The sequence below is a fragment of the Cucurbita maxima genome, unplaced genomic scaffold (genome assembly GCF_002738345.1).
Source record: "Cucurbita maxima cultivar Rimu unplaced genomic scaffold, Cmax_1.0 Cma_Scf00036, whole genome shotgun sequence".
NCBI lineage: Eukaryota > Viridiplantae > Streptophyta > Magnoliopsida > Cucurbitales > Cucurbitaceae > Cucurbita > Cucurbita maxima.
In genome coordinates, this window is record NW_019272052.1 from 543,190 (window position 1) to 558,519 (window position 15,330).

General features: G+C 38.7%; 3 protein-coding genes across 7 annotated transcripts; all 3 read right to left on the reverse strand.

Annotated features, from left to right (window-relative positions):
- Positions 1-67: 67 nt before the first annotated feature.
- Positions 68-3,660, reverse strand: LOC111468269 (trihelix transcription factor ASIL1-like). The gene is made up of 2 exons (XM_023113435.1): positions 2,734-3,660; positions 68-712 (listed from the first exon to the last, which is right to left on the reverse strand). The coding sequence occupies exons 1-2, from the start codon at positions 3,569-3,571 to the stop codon at positions 699-701; spliced, it is 852 nt and encodes a 283-aa protein (XP_022969203.1). The 5' UTR covers positions 3,572-3,660; the 3' UTR covers positions 68-698.
- Positions 3,661-4,229: 569 nt separating this feature from the next.
- On the reverse strand, positions 4,230-7,678 carry LOC111468130. 5 transcript variants are annotated; one of them, XM_023113229.1, is made up of 5 exons: positions 7,645-7,678; positions 7,383-7,454; positions 5,957-6,881; positions 4,640-5,869; positions 4,230-4,538 (listed from the first exon to the last, which is right to left on the reverse strand). In XM_023113229.1, exons 3-5 carry the CDS (start codon positions 6,869-6,871, stop codon positions 4,509-4,511), a joined length of 2,175 nt encoding a protein of 724 aa, XP_022968997.1. In that variant the 5' UTR covers positions 6,872-6,881; positions 7,383-7,454; positions 7,645-7,678; the 3' UTR covers positions 4,230-4,508. The 5 variants fall into 5 exon arrangements, with proteins under 5 accessions (XP_022968997.1, XP_022968993.1, XP_022968998.1 ...); XM_023113225.1 differs by lacking the exon at positions 7,645-7,678 and having other exon boundaries at positions 7,383-7,638; XM_023113230.1 differs by lacking the exon at positions 7,645-7,678 and having other exon boundaries at positions 5,957-6,949; positions 7,383-7,638.
- Positions 7,679-11,443: 3,765 nt separating this feature from the next.
- Positions 11,444-14,268, reverse strand: LOC111468132 (F-box/LRR-repeat MAX2 homolog A-like). The gene has a single exon (XM_023113232.1). The coding sequence runs from the start codon at positions 13,811-13,813 to the stop codon at positions 11,666-11,668; it is 2,148 nt and encodes a 715-aa protein (XP_022969000.1). The 5' UTR covers positions 13,814-14,268; the 3' UTR covers positions 11,444-11,665.
- Positions 14,269-15,330: the final 1,062 nt, after the last annotated feature.

Consider the following 15,330-nt stretch of genomic DNA (forward strand, 5'->3'; position numbering starts at 1 on the left):
TGATTACAGATATGTAAGATATACTCCCTAACTAATTATTAAAATATATTCTCACACTAATTATTACATTTGTTTTTAAATTGTAACGTGGCTACTGGAAACCTGAATGCATGATTTCTGTCAATATTCCAACAAAATGTTTCAACAGAGCAATAATGCTCTCTCTCTCTCTCTATCTCTATCTCTCTAGCATGCATGAACAGGTCAAAGGCAAAAATAACACATGACACTTTCCCACGTGAGAATATTTCCTGGATTTACAATAATGCCCTGTATTTGCACGTGCAACAGGAGGCTATATTCGTACTACCATTTTCTTTTTCCTTCGTTTAGAACTTCCATGGAGATAATATCATATATAAAATATGACACAGGACTTATTGGGAGAAATATAGAATTCTCACTAACAAATAAACACAACTATATATATATATATATATTTCGACAGCTGATTCAGATGAACAAAAAAACAGGTTATTAGATTGGTAGTTACTCACACGTAAACTGTTGGAAGCTTCACAAAAAGGGAGGAAATGCCTGGTCAATCCAAAAACTTGTTCCAATCCACTTCCAGGCAGCCCCCATCAGATCCTCCAGCCAAAACCAGCTGAAATCATGAGTTCGGTACCTGCATCGAAGGCGTCGATGTGTGCTTTTCAAAAAAGAGATAAACCACCAAGTCTTTACTACTTTGTTGGTTACGAGTAACAATCTGTTAAAAAATGGACGGACACAAGATTAGTTAACCTCGTTGTATGATATGTATATAAAAGCAAGTCATGAAATCAGAACATTAGCAATAAATTTGAATTGTCATGACATGAGCAACTTCTGTATGCGTGCAGCTTACTGTGTTCTCTCTCTCTCTTTCCCCCTTTTTCCAGGTCCACGGAGAAGCAATTGTCTTATGTAACAGCCCACCGCTGGCAGATATCGTCCTCTTTGATCTTTTTCTCCTAGACTTCCCCTCAAAATTTTAAAACATGTTTGCTAGAGAGAGGTTTCCACACCCTTATAAGGAATGTTCTGTTTCCCTCTCCAACCGATGTGGAATCTCACACTAATAGGCCAAGAAAATCTACAATTCAGTATTAAACATGTAATTATTCAACTAGAATAAATTAGGATCAGTTGAAGCATCCAGCAATTGTTGCTCATTCAAGCATCAACAATTTAGCCATGAGGCTTTACCAATAGAGGCTCATAATAGATAATAATCAACATTTTTTCCTTGCCAATATTCTTCTGACATGCTTGATGCAGACTTATCTGTCATGTAAGAACGGCACATAACACTTGAAATGTAGTGGTTTCTCTTGTTTAATCATAAAGGCCAAAACTTACAATCCAAATGGCAAAGTTTATTCTGATCCAAACCAAAAACATCTCCTCCCACTAGGTCTTATATCGAGGTAGATAATTAACCTGACATATGTCAAGAGACACCCAAACAAGTTTCCATTGCAGCAATGCAATGTGTCTTCTCCTCACATTCCCAGATTGGAAACGTGACAAACCTGAGCTGAGCAGAAAGGGCAGCTCTCACTTTCTCCTTTTGCAGTTACAGGGAGAAGGCACACTCTAGAAATACTTAGAAACGTGGCTGTATTAACATATACCCAATTTCTTCCATACTAACTCTCTCTGTAACAGCCCAAACCCACCGGTTGGGGAGGAGAACGAAGCATCCTTTGTAAGAGCGTGGAAATCTCTCCCTAGTAGATGCGTTTTAGAAACCTTGAGGGAAAGCTCAAAGAGGACAATATCTGCTAGCGGAGGGCTTGGGCCGTTACACTCTCAGTTATTCTTAAATCAGGAGACCATAGGAATTCCCTCCTTCCATCTGCACAGACATGGATTCCCAGCAGGTTAAGCTCCCATGTAGAGGCATGAAATTTATTTTAACTACTAGGCCATTAGATGATAAAACGAAACGGATTGAACTAATGCATATTGGGGGTATCACGAATTCCTGTACAGAGTTCCAAAAAGACACCTTCATTCTCCTAAATACAAAATTTTCATCATTATTGCATCCCTGGGCTGTGGATAGTGAGTTTAAGTCACTTTAAATCTCTAATCTCCAATGTTCTATTTGATCCTTCAAGTTAACATAAATGACTCATTTGCTCGCAACCAATAAGTTCCTACAGTTCGACTTGACAAAAAGTTTACATGATAAAGTTTAACCTCAACAATCAAAGGTTTCATGGAAGCTTGAGACTCAAACCAAGATGATGTAAGTGTAAAATGGAAGACAATTTCTCCCGCTTCAAATAGAACACAAACTTAAACTTACCCTCAGAAAGCTCGGTGGTTCCATTCTTTGTTACGGCCTCATAAACACTGCCAAACTCAAAGTTTATGAGCAAGTGATGTCAAATTTTGATTCGATTTCATCCTAATAATCAATCATGTGAAGCGATTCTCTCCAAAAACTTTGATCTAAACAACTATTGCTCCTCTAATGCGAGCTCTATATAGCCAAGGAATGATCTGATCCACCTATTCGTATACTACAAGTATTACGCCGAAGAACATACTGCTCTTTCATCAGAAATATATCCGAATATGTGTTAATTCTAATCTAAAGAAATCGAGCAAACATAAGAAGATCCAAACCAAATGGGAAATCGTCTCAATCTAAGGTACCCTCAGTAAACAACGACGAGGACGACTAAAGCAGGAAAGAATAGAGAAAGTAATAAAAGGAGTTAGAAGCTAAGGACTCACCGGCTCCAGATGCTCGCCTGGCGCGCTTGATCTTTTGAATCTGAAGTTGCATCTCCATAAGTAGTTGCATTCTCTGATACTCTAAATCCTTCACGAATTGCATCCGTTGCATCTCCAATTCTATCATGTGCCTCTGTTTTGCTACCTCCACTCTCTCATATATATCAGTGATCGTCCCTATTGCCTCGGCCAGTTTTCTATAACCTGCCTCTCTGTCCTTGAACCTCGAACTCGAGAGCGAATTATCGGATTCCATACCATTTTTTCCTTCATTTTCATTCGAGATTACATCCCGGCGAAGGTACGAGTCGCAAAAACTCCTATAGACGTGAGTTGAACGACGCTTCTTAGTTCCGGATCGAGGGGCAACCGGGACCTTTGAGAACAGCGACAATCTTGGAGTCGTCACTGGCGCGGCTTTACAATTAGATATGGCAACCGGCGTGGAAGCCTTGTGGTTGTTGCCTATAAGATCGTCGAGGCACGAGAAGAACGGCCAAGCGCAGACGTACGAGCCACCGGATTCTTGAATTCTCGCCTTCTCGATTTTATACTTTCTCTTAAGCGTGTCGATGCGGTTTTTGCACTGAATAGCCGTACGAATGGACTTCCTCTCATGACCGTGACTGGAGTTGACAGCGTTGGCGATTTCTTGCCAGTGTTTGTGCTTAAGGCTGCCGCGGTTCAAGTCGATATGACGTTCACCCCAGGCCTGGATGAGAGTGGAAGTATCGTCCAAAGTCCAACAGTCTTCACGAACTGGAGCCGGCGACGGCAGTGACAGAGCCATGAGTAGGGAGGGGTTTGGAATGGGGTGTTGCCGACTTGGCCTTTGCATGCGGGAAGGAAGGCAGTGCAATGGGGAGAAAGGAAAGCGGTGAGGAGTGGTGGAAAGCGAACGTGTCCAAGAAATTCGTTTAGGCGGCACTTGGAGCCATTGGCGGGATCTCCCTTCCGCATGCTTATTGCTTTGTTTGGTTTTTGGGCCTCAGGCGCTCTGCAGTGAATGTTTGAACTGTACACCTTTTTTTTTTTTTACTACAATATTCCACTTCCTTTCCTTTCCTTTCGGAAAATTATTTAATCTTTTGCTAATTTAACCGAAATTTTTATATTGACAAAAGAAAAAAAAAAAATAATTAATATGACCCTTAAATAACTTATTTTAATTTTGTTTTCAACCCAATGATGAAGTTAAATTTTATTTAATACTGATTTGACTTCTTATTTATTTAATTAGTATCACTCACTAATGGTAATGGTAGTTATAAATTAAAAATTAAAAATAGAAAAGGTTAAAATTTGGTTTTAAAAATACCATTAAGCTTTAAAAAAATATTTCAAAATATAAATTTTATGAGTAACTTTAAACTTTTTACAACTTTAAAAATACTTTTAAACTTCTTAAAAAATTAAAAAATACCTTAAAAACTTAAAAAATATATATAATCTTTATAGGTATAGATAGTAACAGGTTTTAAAAAATACTAATAAACTAAAAAAAAATAATAACAAATGGTTTCTTTATTCTCCATATAAATCATGGATCATCATCGTTTCTTTACAGGAATGTAACATTTACAGCATGCAACCGACCAGTCTTTCCTACCAGTGAAAATGCCCATTTACAGTTATTTTCTACGCTGATTCTGAAGCATGCAAAGAAGGAAAAACACAAGGACTCAAGAGAAGGAAGGTATAGTTTGGAACCTTGACACCCATCAAACCCAGTTGAAAGTAATGCATTTCATACCCAAGTGATGGAATTTGGAGGCCTAAACTTCAGGTATAGATGACAGCAGTTCCTGATGCATACAAAATTGTGAACATTATAGTTTACAACTCTCAGGCAGCGAACTAACATGTTTAGAACATTGGAGGCATTAGAGGTAGTGTTCTCCATTACCTTTGAAAACTGAAGATGCAGATGGTATGTATCAGAGCTTTTAACAGTAGATGGTGTCTTTCGATCCGGAGACGCGGTCGTGGAAACAGGGTTAACCTGCATTGCAAAAGAAGATTGCAAAAAAACTGTGTTTCTTGAAGAAGTCGGCAAAGTACGTTTCAACCAAGATTCTGATGGAGATTTTGGCGGAGGCGGAGCAAAACGCAGCCGTGACTGTGAGTAGCCACCGCGAGAACCATCTTCATTACCTACCCTCTTGAGAAGTTGATTTCTTGAATCCTTCTCTCCATTGGTAGCACGTTCTGAAGTTCTCAGACCAGGGGAGTCCTCAACAGGAGAAAGCTTTTCGCCATCAGACTCGTGCTTCTTGGCATATTCTGGAACAATTACGCTATTCCTTCCATAAATAGACTTCTCAGGTTGTTTCTTGTCTAAATTAACCTTCTCACTCTGAATTCCATATGAGGATACCAATGTAGTGTTATCTTTAGCAAGACCATTCACATCACCTCGGCTGCTCGGCTTCAAGGGAAATTGGTTTTCCAGATTAAACTTCTTGTTGTTAATGAATTGTGAGCTTGTCGACTTTGCAGCATCCTGAGTATGTTCTGGTTTGAGCCTGGAGAAATTTGAATCCACTTTTACCTCAAACAATGATCTATTCGAGCAAGTGAGCAAGCAAGAATCCATAGATTTCAAACTGTCAGGTCTCAGAGTATTTTTTTCACCAACAGCATTCAAATTCTTGACATCTTGGGTTGCAGAATCCAGTTTACACAGTTCTTTAATTTCGGTGCTTTTTATCGAAGCATCATCAATTATATCTCCATTGTAACTTATCCCCTTCCTATCCAAAGAATTTGAACTTGAGTCAGGAGATGTAATTTTATGAACAGAATCTATGTACAGAGTTTTCTCTACAGGACTAGCTGAACCCGACTCGTCACCCAGTAATGCATGAAAGCTATTTAGGCTTCTTCGACATGGTTCATCGTATTCATTCGTCACAGAATCGGTAGCCTTTACAGTATAACCAAGAGAAGGATTTACATTTCCATGAACAGCCTGGGAAGGTTCATTTGGGTATTTGGATATGCCCTCGCCCTGCAAATGTCTGTATAAAGAAAATGTATCGATCTCCTGAATATTACTTGCATTTTCTTCGAGCTTCTGCCGAGTTATTCCTTGACCATGACTTGATCGTCTCTCATTTACAGCATCCTTGGAACTCTGTGGATTTTGAGTAGTACAGATTCTCCAGTTAGAAAGTTGACATGGTCAAAGGCAAATGAAAATGATTAGAGAAGAAGACAATACCCCAGTTGAGCTATTACGAACTCGGCGCACCGAAGTGGCCTGCATTCTCATTCCAGGTACTGGATTTACAAGAACAAGTGAACCTTTTAAGCAAAACCGAGGAAGAAAACCACATCCCCGAGTGGAAGCATATCCAGACTCATCAAAATCATCATCTTCACCATCACTTTCTTCCCTGAATATTTCTTTTACATGTTGTGTCTGAACGTGCAGGTTTGTCCGACTCTGCCTATCCCCATTCATCACCAATTTTATTTCCCTCGGTCGCTCGACAGTTTGTTTTCTAATAGTATGTGGAGGTGTTTCTGATGCCATTGCCTTTGCTGCAGGTAGAAACCGGTCCATCATGAAATCCCGAGAATGTGGATCCATGGAAGAGACTCCTGAAGGTTTAATTTCAGAATCATCCAATCCACTCACTCCACTAATACTACAATTCAAGAAGAACGATTCGGATCGAGAAAATATATCGTTTGCATCCCTGTAAACCTCATCATCTTCTTCTTCGTCATCATTTCCTGACTTACAACTGGTCATCTCTTCAACTGTTTCTCTGACATTTTCATCTAATGAAGCATTTATAGAAGTAGGAACTTCTTGATTCATTTTTTGGGCTCTTCCAGGTGGGAGTTTTGGGACAAGTGGAGGCCGTTTGGAAATCTGAGTTTTCACAGTGCTTTCATCCTTGGGTTTTCCTGGAGTTTGCTCCCATACAAAAGGAACAGTTCCAGGATTCCTCACTGGACCAGATTTCAATTCTGATTTATATACCGGAGGACGAGGAATTTCGGGTTCGGGTCTGGCTTTTTCATTAGTCTTGGATGATGTTCCTGTGGATGTAAAACGCCTCACAGAAAGAAGAGGTTGATTCAAATCCAGCTGTTTCTCTTCCATCAAATTCCTCAATGAAATCATGTGGTTGTTCCTGAAGAAGACCACGGTTGTGTTGAAGGCGTTCAGAAACAACCCCAGCTAAGATCTTTATCTGATCGACTAATCAATTCGATACGAAACAGGTAAAGATTCTGTCTGATCTCAATGTTCTAATGAAAATAAACAGAAACAGAGGCTGAGGGGGAAAGAGATTTAGAACTTGTAAGATGCACTTTCATCACTAATTCGATACCCATCAAAAAACAACTTCCAAATAAACATGAAACTCACTGAATCATTTCAACAAACACCTTCTGTTCATTCTGAACGCACCCTTCAATCAACCTTCCAGATAACATATCGATCAAAATAACACTCACCCAGCAAATGAAATTTCGAATCAAGAATCACATACACAACTCGAATTAGATATTTGAACCAGATTGCAGAAGAACAGTAACATCAAACATAAAACGCAGTTAACAAACAAGTCCCGCACTCCTGTTCATCTATTTCGAATTAAAGAAGCTACAGAATAGCAAAACAAACTAACCGTAATTACAGATGAAGATATTGAAGCCTCTTTTAAGTTTGCACCGACCTAAAAACCAGCTCGATCTACTCCCTGCAGACAGTGAAAGACTACAACCTGGATTTGCAAAAGAAATGAAATGACAGAGAGAGAGAGAGAGAGATTTTGTCCACGAATCTTGAACCAAACCATGCATTAAATTTTTAAAACAAAAAAAGACGATAATAAAGAGAAAGGGACAGATAGAGAGAGAAATTGGTATGTGGATCAGTGTGAAACTTACAGGAGATGGCCATGGCAGAGTTTAATGGAAGAAGACAATTTGTTCGTAAAAGAAGGAAGAAGAACAGCTTTAAATTTTTGTGTTGGGAAGCTTTCTTTTCCACGTGGAATTAAAAATCGACCATTAAAAAATAACGATATAAATAATTTTAATTTTTAAAAAAAGTTTTAAGAATATTATATTTTTTTTATTTTAAAATAAAATATTAATTATTTAAAAAAATATTTTAAAATCGTTTGATATTGGTAATAATGTATACTTTTATTATTTATTTTTTATTATTTTGAGGATATTTTGAAGAGCAAGTTGCTCGCTATCATGTGATGACAATTAATTCGTACAATATTAAAAAGAGAGAGAGACGCGTTTGAGAGGTGACTTCTCACATGCTCTCATTGGGATTTGGAATGTGCTCGTGTGAAGTTTGAACAAAGACCAATAAATAAATTAATTAAATATCTTATTATATAACCAACATTTAAATACAAAATATAATTTTGGGTCCATGTACCTTATTAATATTAATTTCATAACTATTGCAAATTATATTTTAAAATATGATTTATAATAAAAACAATTATATATATAAGAAAAGAGACTAGGTGAGGTGACATGTAGATTCATTACTCATTTATAGCAATCATAATTAATAATTAATAAAAGACATATATATATTGTTTGTTTTCTTTCGTATAATTTGTCATTAATATACGTTTGACTTTAAAATCATTGAGAAACGTAGCATCTCACATTTTTTTATTAATGTATGAAATTTGTATTTATCAAAGTCTTTAAATATTTAATGTTAAGGTTGATATACAAGTTAAGATGGTTTTTTTTTTTTTTTTTTTTTTTTGTTGGGTTGTCTTTTTGTATGCGCTTGTATTTGTTTCCATAAAAACTTGGTTTCCATATAAGATTGAGGACCTAGATCACCTTCTTTGGTCGTGCCATTTGGTGGGATCTATGGAGGATTTATTGTTCCTTATTAGATCTCATGTTTTTCTTTGATTTTTTGTGAGAAGATTTTTGTAATGTTCCTTTATGCTGTATTTTTCTTTGGGTTAATTAGGCTNATCTAGTAGATGTTGTCGGTACTGATCGTTGTGTCTGACTATTACTCTTTGTCGTGCCAATGACGTTGTTTGTTCTGGAGCAAAGAGTTTAAGTGCTCCCTACCGATAGAATGTGTTTAGATCAAACATGAACAAATTGTTAATTCTTTATACACGGAAATAAACATATCTACAACTCTCACTAAATATTGTTCACTTCATATGCGAACGAATGAGTTCATTCCTTAAATTTCAATTAAATTAATATAAATACGTCTTGTTCTATCTACAATATAAAAAGAAGACAACACACTGAAAATCAGCAAACAACCACAACAATTAGTCAGTAGAATACTGATCAAATTGAAATTTATAAATTAAATTACAAGTTAATCCCTGAATTTAGCCATATGGGTTCATTTATTATTGGAACTTTCAAATCAAATAATATATATTTTTTTTTTCTTTTTGTTTAATTAATTCTCGAAATTTTTTATTTTTTTTAAAATGAATTGTTGTGGTAGATAAAATTTAAAATTTATATTTATTGAATTTTGAAAAATTTAAGTTTTGTGTTTAGTATTTTTATAAATTTTAAAAATTAAAAAAAAATTATAAACTAAAATTTAAAATTTAGAGATGAAGTGGATAAAGGGAGTGCTAAATTTGTAATTTAACCAAATTTTTAACGCTACTTTTGGATTGCGGAGGGAAAAAAAAGCGCGAAGAACTGTATTCTCTGTCTCTCTAGTCTCTGCGAGTGAAAAGCATTGCCATAGGCGTCGATCAGCGACTTCGTCCTCGTTTCAATCGTCGGAAGCCTGAGGGATACGACTAGAGCGACGATCGAGGATGGGGATGCGCGAGGTTTAATGTTGATTTTGAATTGAGGAGACAATTCCGATTCCGAAGTATCAATCCGTTGATGCTGAGTTGGTGGCGGCAAACTTCGGAATCGGCACTTGCGCAATCTTAATATGGCTGGAGGTACGAGTTTGAAATTTTGTACTTCGAAGAGTCAAATCATCTTGTTAATATTGATTACGGATTTTAGCATTCGAGAGTTAAAGGCGATGCCAGTTAGCCAGATTGGAATTTGAAAAGTTTCCCAAAATCTTATGTGATTGAAGTTTATCGGCATTCATATTTTTGTTTGAAATATTGGTGACTGTCGCGGGTTTATTAGAACTCATGCTCACCCTGAACCGCGAAACCTTGAACAACTGGTAAAGAGGTTGAAACTAGAACAATTTTTTCCTTCGGGAATATCTCATCAAAGCATTGAAGATTTTTGTGATACGCATCCATGTAGGGGTATGTCATCTGTCTAGCGCCACTGAACGTTTGCTATCTTGTATCTTTACTTCTCCGATTCGTGTAAGTTTCCTGATTTGGTGCCTCAGGTATGTTGCTTCTCGTCATATAATTCACTCTCACTGCGAGTTCCCCTTATCGGAACTCATAGCTGTTTTCTTCTATATATTTATTGCAGAGTTGCTCAATTGATGGTTATCCTGCAATTTCTGAAGGATAACTATTCAAGAGCTGAGTTCTAGGAGTGCATGTGTGTGTATATATATATATATATATATATGTACATATTATACTCATAGTTTCAATGTTGTGGATGTAACTAAAAATTTGCGTTGGCTCCTACTTTAATCGGTTTACCGATTCATTCTGCCTTCTGAAGTTAATTTTTATCTGTGTTTGAATGAAGTCATTGTTGTAAATGGCTCCAGAATGCGTAAAATCAACATCCTGTGCTTCTGATTCATATCATTAGCTAAACAGTAAGATGTTTCTCCCCTTTTATTTTGCGCAGCATCTGATTTTCTCAGTTGGAGCTTGATTTTTGTTTTGATTTGTGGCTCCTGTTTTTGTAGGAAATACCATTAACTGCTAGTCGACTTGTTAATCATACATCTGTAAAATCATTGAACTTCTAGTATTATAGCAGTATGGAGCTCGGAGCAGTCTTATGTTATTTTTCTTTTTGTTTTTTTGATAAAAAAATGTTATAATTGGTCATGTCATTATTATTCGACTTTTATTCTATTTTATAGTGCTGGGTCTCTAAGAATGTGCTAACAATTGAATGATTGTCTTGAGCTGTTTCCAGTTCAAGATGAATTCTTTTCTAGAGCAGCGACGTAGCAGGAACACTTAGAGTGGCTACTAAAGAGAGCAGGTTTGCATTTGAATAATACCCGAATTCTCTGTCTGGGCGAGTTAGTCTGCCGGCAATTAAGGAATCTGGATAGACACTACGCAACCTCTAAAGGTTCGGTAAGGTCACGTTGTACAATGAAATCTTGATTATTGTTGGCTTGCAGGGACATGGAATCTTCGGCCTGGCTTGACGTCTTTTGCCATATAGCTATAAACTCGTCCTTACATGATCATCCTCCTAATTCTTATTTTGTAGAACTAGAACAACCTCACAGATTGATCATCCTCCTAATTGTTATTTTGTAGAACTAGAACAACCTCACAGATTGCTGACGATGATTAGATAGTCTCGTTTTGACTTCCCATGAGATATGTTTTTACAGACATTATGGTAGAAGTTTCTAGTTAAACTAGTTCAGTTTCGAAAATTGTTGCAACAATTCGTTTCTTAATCTCACCGAGACCCCACATCGATTGAAGAGAAGAACGAAATATTTCTTATAAGAGTTGTGGAAACATCTTTCTAACAGACGAGTTTTAAAGAGGACAATATCTAGTAATTGACTTTGGGCTATTACAATTTCAAATCTTTATTCTATGTGCAGGATTAAAAAGTCCACATCTTTTGGCAAAGGGGTTTGTTTATTGCTCACAGGTCTACATTAGCACTAAGTTTAATGGATTCCTCAGATGAAAGATTGGGAAATCACAAGTGATACAGCTAATCTCAAAGTAAGCAGTGATGAGAAAAAAGTGATTCCTAAAACAGAGAAGGCACCGGCCACATGTTGATATCAATCTGGGATAAGGCGACTGTTAAGTGCAGCTTCAAAGCGACTGCAAGATCCAGCTCTCATCTCTGTAGTCATTTCATTCTCCGGTGCTGGGTAGTAATCTAATCTCAGTTGAACGTCACGCAGATAAGGAATGTTAAGCAGAAAATTCATGAAGTGTTCATAAGCTGTTCCGTGTATAAATAGCTTCCTCAGAGTGAGTAACTCTGCTAACAACCCTGCGGCTGGATGCGATAGGCTCCTCTGATTAAAACTCCGGTCCTGTGGTGGCCAATAATCAAGCTCAGTTAGTCCTAGGCTACCTATTCCATTCAGAAAGAACCTCTCCCACAAGGTGAGATCCATCTGGCCGGATGGGCAGGTTAGCGCATAGCCTATTGTGTCACTGCAATCCAACTTCATCTTAGTTAGCTGAGGATATTGCCCAAGAATGCTTAAACCAAATGTATCCAACGGCTTGTGCCGGCCCCTACAATCTCCCTCGACTTTGATCTGAATCTCTTGCAGAACTGGGCAATCATCTAGACCAACTGATTGCAATGGACTCAGAAAATCACCGACCGCAATCCAAAGAGACAGGTACTCCAAACGATCCCATCTCTTGCCCCACAGATCACTGCCATTGCACTGCATGGACATGGAACAATCAGTGCCTGTGGAGAATTTGGATCTCTTCCTCTTCCTTGTATATCCACCACAGTTTTCGCCCTCAAAGAGACCATCCGTGGAACAACTAGTGTCAGCATTATGGCTTGGCATGGTAATTTCATCAACTTCGTTGAGGTCGAAATACCAATCACTTGCAGCTTGGTTTTCACGTTCCCAATCTTCTCCACCTTCCCACACACAGTCAACATGAAGACGAGTAATCCTATCTTGAATTGGCTCTAGAGCTCGCAAAGACGCTTTGGTATGAAGATTCTCACAGCAAGAAATTTTTACATCCACGAGAGTCTTCTTAAGCAAACTCACCATTGTCCGCAAACCCTTCAGTGTAATTTTCTTGCATCCCTCCACTTCAAACTTGGATAACCTCACACACCCCCTGCCAATTTCTATCAACCCCATATCAGTCAAATCCGCACAGTTCTTGATCGAAAGCGCTTCAATCCCTTGACAAAGGGCAATTCCATCGAGCCGTGAGCCGACCGCCATACAGATTCCGTGGAACTGCCCAAGCTTAAGACTCCTTAATCTCCGGCACCTAGTGTTAAGAACCTCTAGTGCCGGCCCAGTATCCTTGACATTCTTGGCAACATCCAGAACTAAGTCCTCGAGCAATGGCAACCCTGAGAATAGCTCTATTAGAGTAGCTGTGCTAATCCTCGCGTCTTCGGGCGTGAAGCCATCGGCGGAAGGGTCTCCTCGGGCACTCGCCAATGTGGAAGTATCGGCAAGGTGAAGAAGGGCGAGTCTTGGACAGTTAGTAGCTAAAGCAGACAAAGTTTCATCTCCTACAAACCCGAAATACCTGGGATCAAACGTACACGCTATGAGAAGCTGGCTGAGGTTGGGGCAAGCTTCGGTAATGGTTTGTATATCCGTCGATTTGAAACCATCAGTGAGCGACGTCGTCATCAAATTTAGCTTTGAAATTGATCTGGCTGTCAGGGGATTGGCTAGGAGAACCGGAGGAATGTCCTCAATCCAGTAGTAGAATTCCGATAGGTCCAGTGTGGATAGAGATCGACAATGTTCAAATATGGGGGCCAGGTCCTCCCCGGGGGCGGATTGAGGCCGTTGATGCCACCGAACCAGCTTAATATGGCGCAATCCTGGCCACTGACAGGCGAGAATCTGAAGGGTAGTTGGGGATCGCGCATAGACGGTGAGAGAGGTGACTAAAGGAAAGAGGCCGCGAAGACGGTGGGCGTGGAGACGGGGATCAGGCAACGAGCAGAGGAACGCGTGTCCCCACGGCGAGAGAAGCGAGAGGTCCAAGTGGGTTACAGATCTGAAGCACGTCGGGATCCGATAGAGGTCTTCAGCGTTCCCCCTCAGCGAGAGTGAAAAGCGCGTCGCTCTCTCTAAAGACAAGAATTTCCGGCATACAAGAGATAGCGAGTTCCTTGTCCGGGTATCGGAGACCAACGCCAGTATGTTCGATAGGAGAACGTCCGGCAAGTCATTTAGCGAAGTACCGGCCATTTCAGTCGATGGGTTTTCCGGGTCGCGGGCTTTCGACTCCCTCTCGCTGATATCGCTGCACTTCGTTTACCGTAGCATCCCACTTCTTGATTGCTGAGCTCTCTTTTTTCCGGACGATTTTATCAGAGCTTCCCCCTTTTCCCTCCTCCGTTTGGAATGAGAGACGAAAGAAGATGAAGTAATCGAAACTGGTAGATTTGTCTTGCAACGGAGAGCCACGTGAATACGATGTATCAGGATCAGGAAGTGGTTCTTCACGATCTTCCTTGGCGCGTGCGTGAACTATGGTTGCGCCTCCTCTGTACCCAGGTTTGGATGAGACCTCCGTGTCACCGACTCTCCGAATCAGACCTTGAAGTTTGAAACGAAATAATTGTTTTAAATATAAATTTTACTTTTTTTTTTAAAATCCCTCTGAGTCCTTGGTCTTACTCTGACCACTTCTGACATTTTAATGAACTTATGGGCTATGCTTGTGTAAAGTGCTTTGCATAATTTGTGGTGGAAATTGGAACTTAGTTCCGTTGTCATGAAATTTTTGCTTTAAGAGTAAGTAATTTCTAACTTGAAAACAAGTCTTCTTTTAATACTCACTGTAACTTAAATTCATGATCTTTCACAGTCAGGATCGCCCACTTTGTTTGTTTTTTGTTAGTGCCTAAACATATACCTTTTGAGGGAAAAGTCGTTCACTTTTCTAGAAAAACGTTACTTACAAAATTTGATACTGCGCTTCCAATTTCTCATTCTTTTTCTTGCCAGGAACTTTGAATCCGTCCGTTGCTTCCAACTACTACTTTTGAATTTGATGCCCTTTTTTTCGTTCTTTTTTACTACTTGATTTCATTTGAAACAGCAGGTTCGGGAAAGGCCCGTTTGCTATTGTCTTCTAGGATTTGTATTGCTCTCCTGTCATTGGGCAATTGCATGGAACTGGTAACGGGTAGCAAGCATCTGATATAGTAAGTCCAAATACTGTTCTCTTGAAACTAGCTTTTACATGTTAATGAAGAAGTCCACTATTTAGAAGCCATATAATTCTGCTTTCAGAAACTCTGGAAAATTCCAACATTAATTTATTCCGTACGTGTTGGTCAACCAAGTGGAGGAGCAGCACATGAGCCATCTGCTGATGGTAAGTCATTTGGATTTTTATTCCTTGTCCCTTCACGAGCTTGTAAATTGTCCGCTTCCCTTTCTTTTACTGTCATTAAGATTGCTGTCTTGTTAATCTTGCTAATTCAAAGTTAACATAATTTAGTTTTGTTTACATAATTTGAAAATGTCAAAATCTCAGATTCCAACCAACTCAGAAGTGGCTCATATTTGGAAGCCTAGGTTCTTGTGCCCCTAGTTAGTGGGAAATTGATGTCTATGCATAAAATGTGGTAGTCTAAAAATAGAAGCGATAGAGATTATATAATATTACTGTGAATTGTCTTAGAGAAGTTAAACATGCCAATTATTTATTGGTTATAGTGCATATTTGACCAAAAAAGAGTTTTTGTTTTAAAAAA

Excerpts from the sequence above, each read along its gene's own strand:
- LOC111468130 (XM_023113229.1), bottom strand. The coding sequence starts at position 6,871 with ATGATTTCATTGAGGAATTTGATGGAAGAGAAACAGCTGGATTTGAAT. Across the intron at positions 5,870-5,956 it reads TTCGTAATAGCTCAACTGGG|AGTTCCAAGGATGCTGTAAA; the intron begins GTATTGTCTTCT and ends CAAAATCCACAG. Across the intron at positions 4,539-4,639 it reads TGCATCTTCAGTTTTCAAAG|GAACTGCTGTCATCTATACC; the intron begins GTAATGGAGAAC and ends TGTATGCATCAG.
- LOC111468269 (XM_023113435.1), bottom strand. The coding sequence starts at position 3,571 with ATGCAAAGGCCAAGTCGGCAACACCCCATTCCAAACCCCTCCCTACTC.
- LOC111468132 (XM_023113232.1), bottom strand. The coding sequence starts at position 13,813 with ATGGCCGGTACTTCGCTAAATGACTTGCCGGACGTTCTCCTATCGAAC.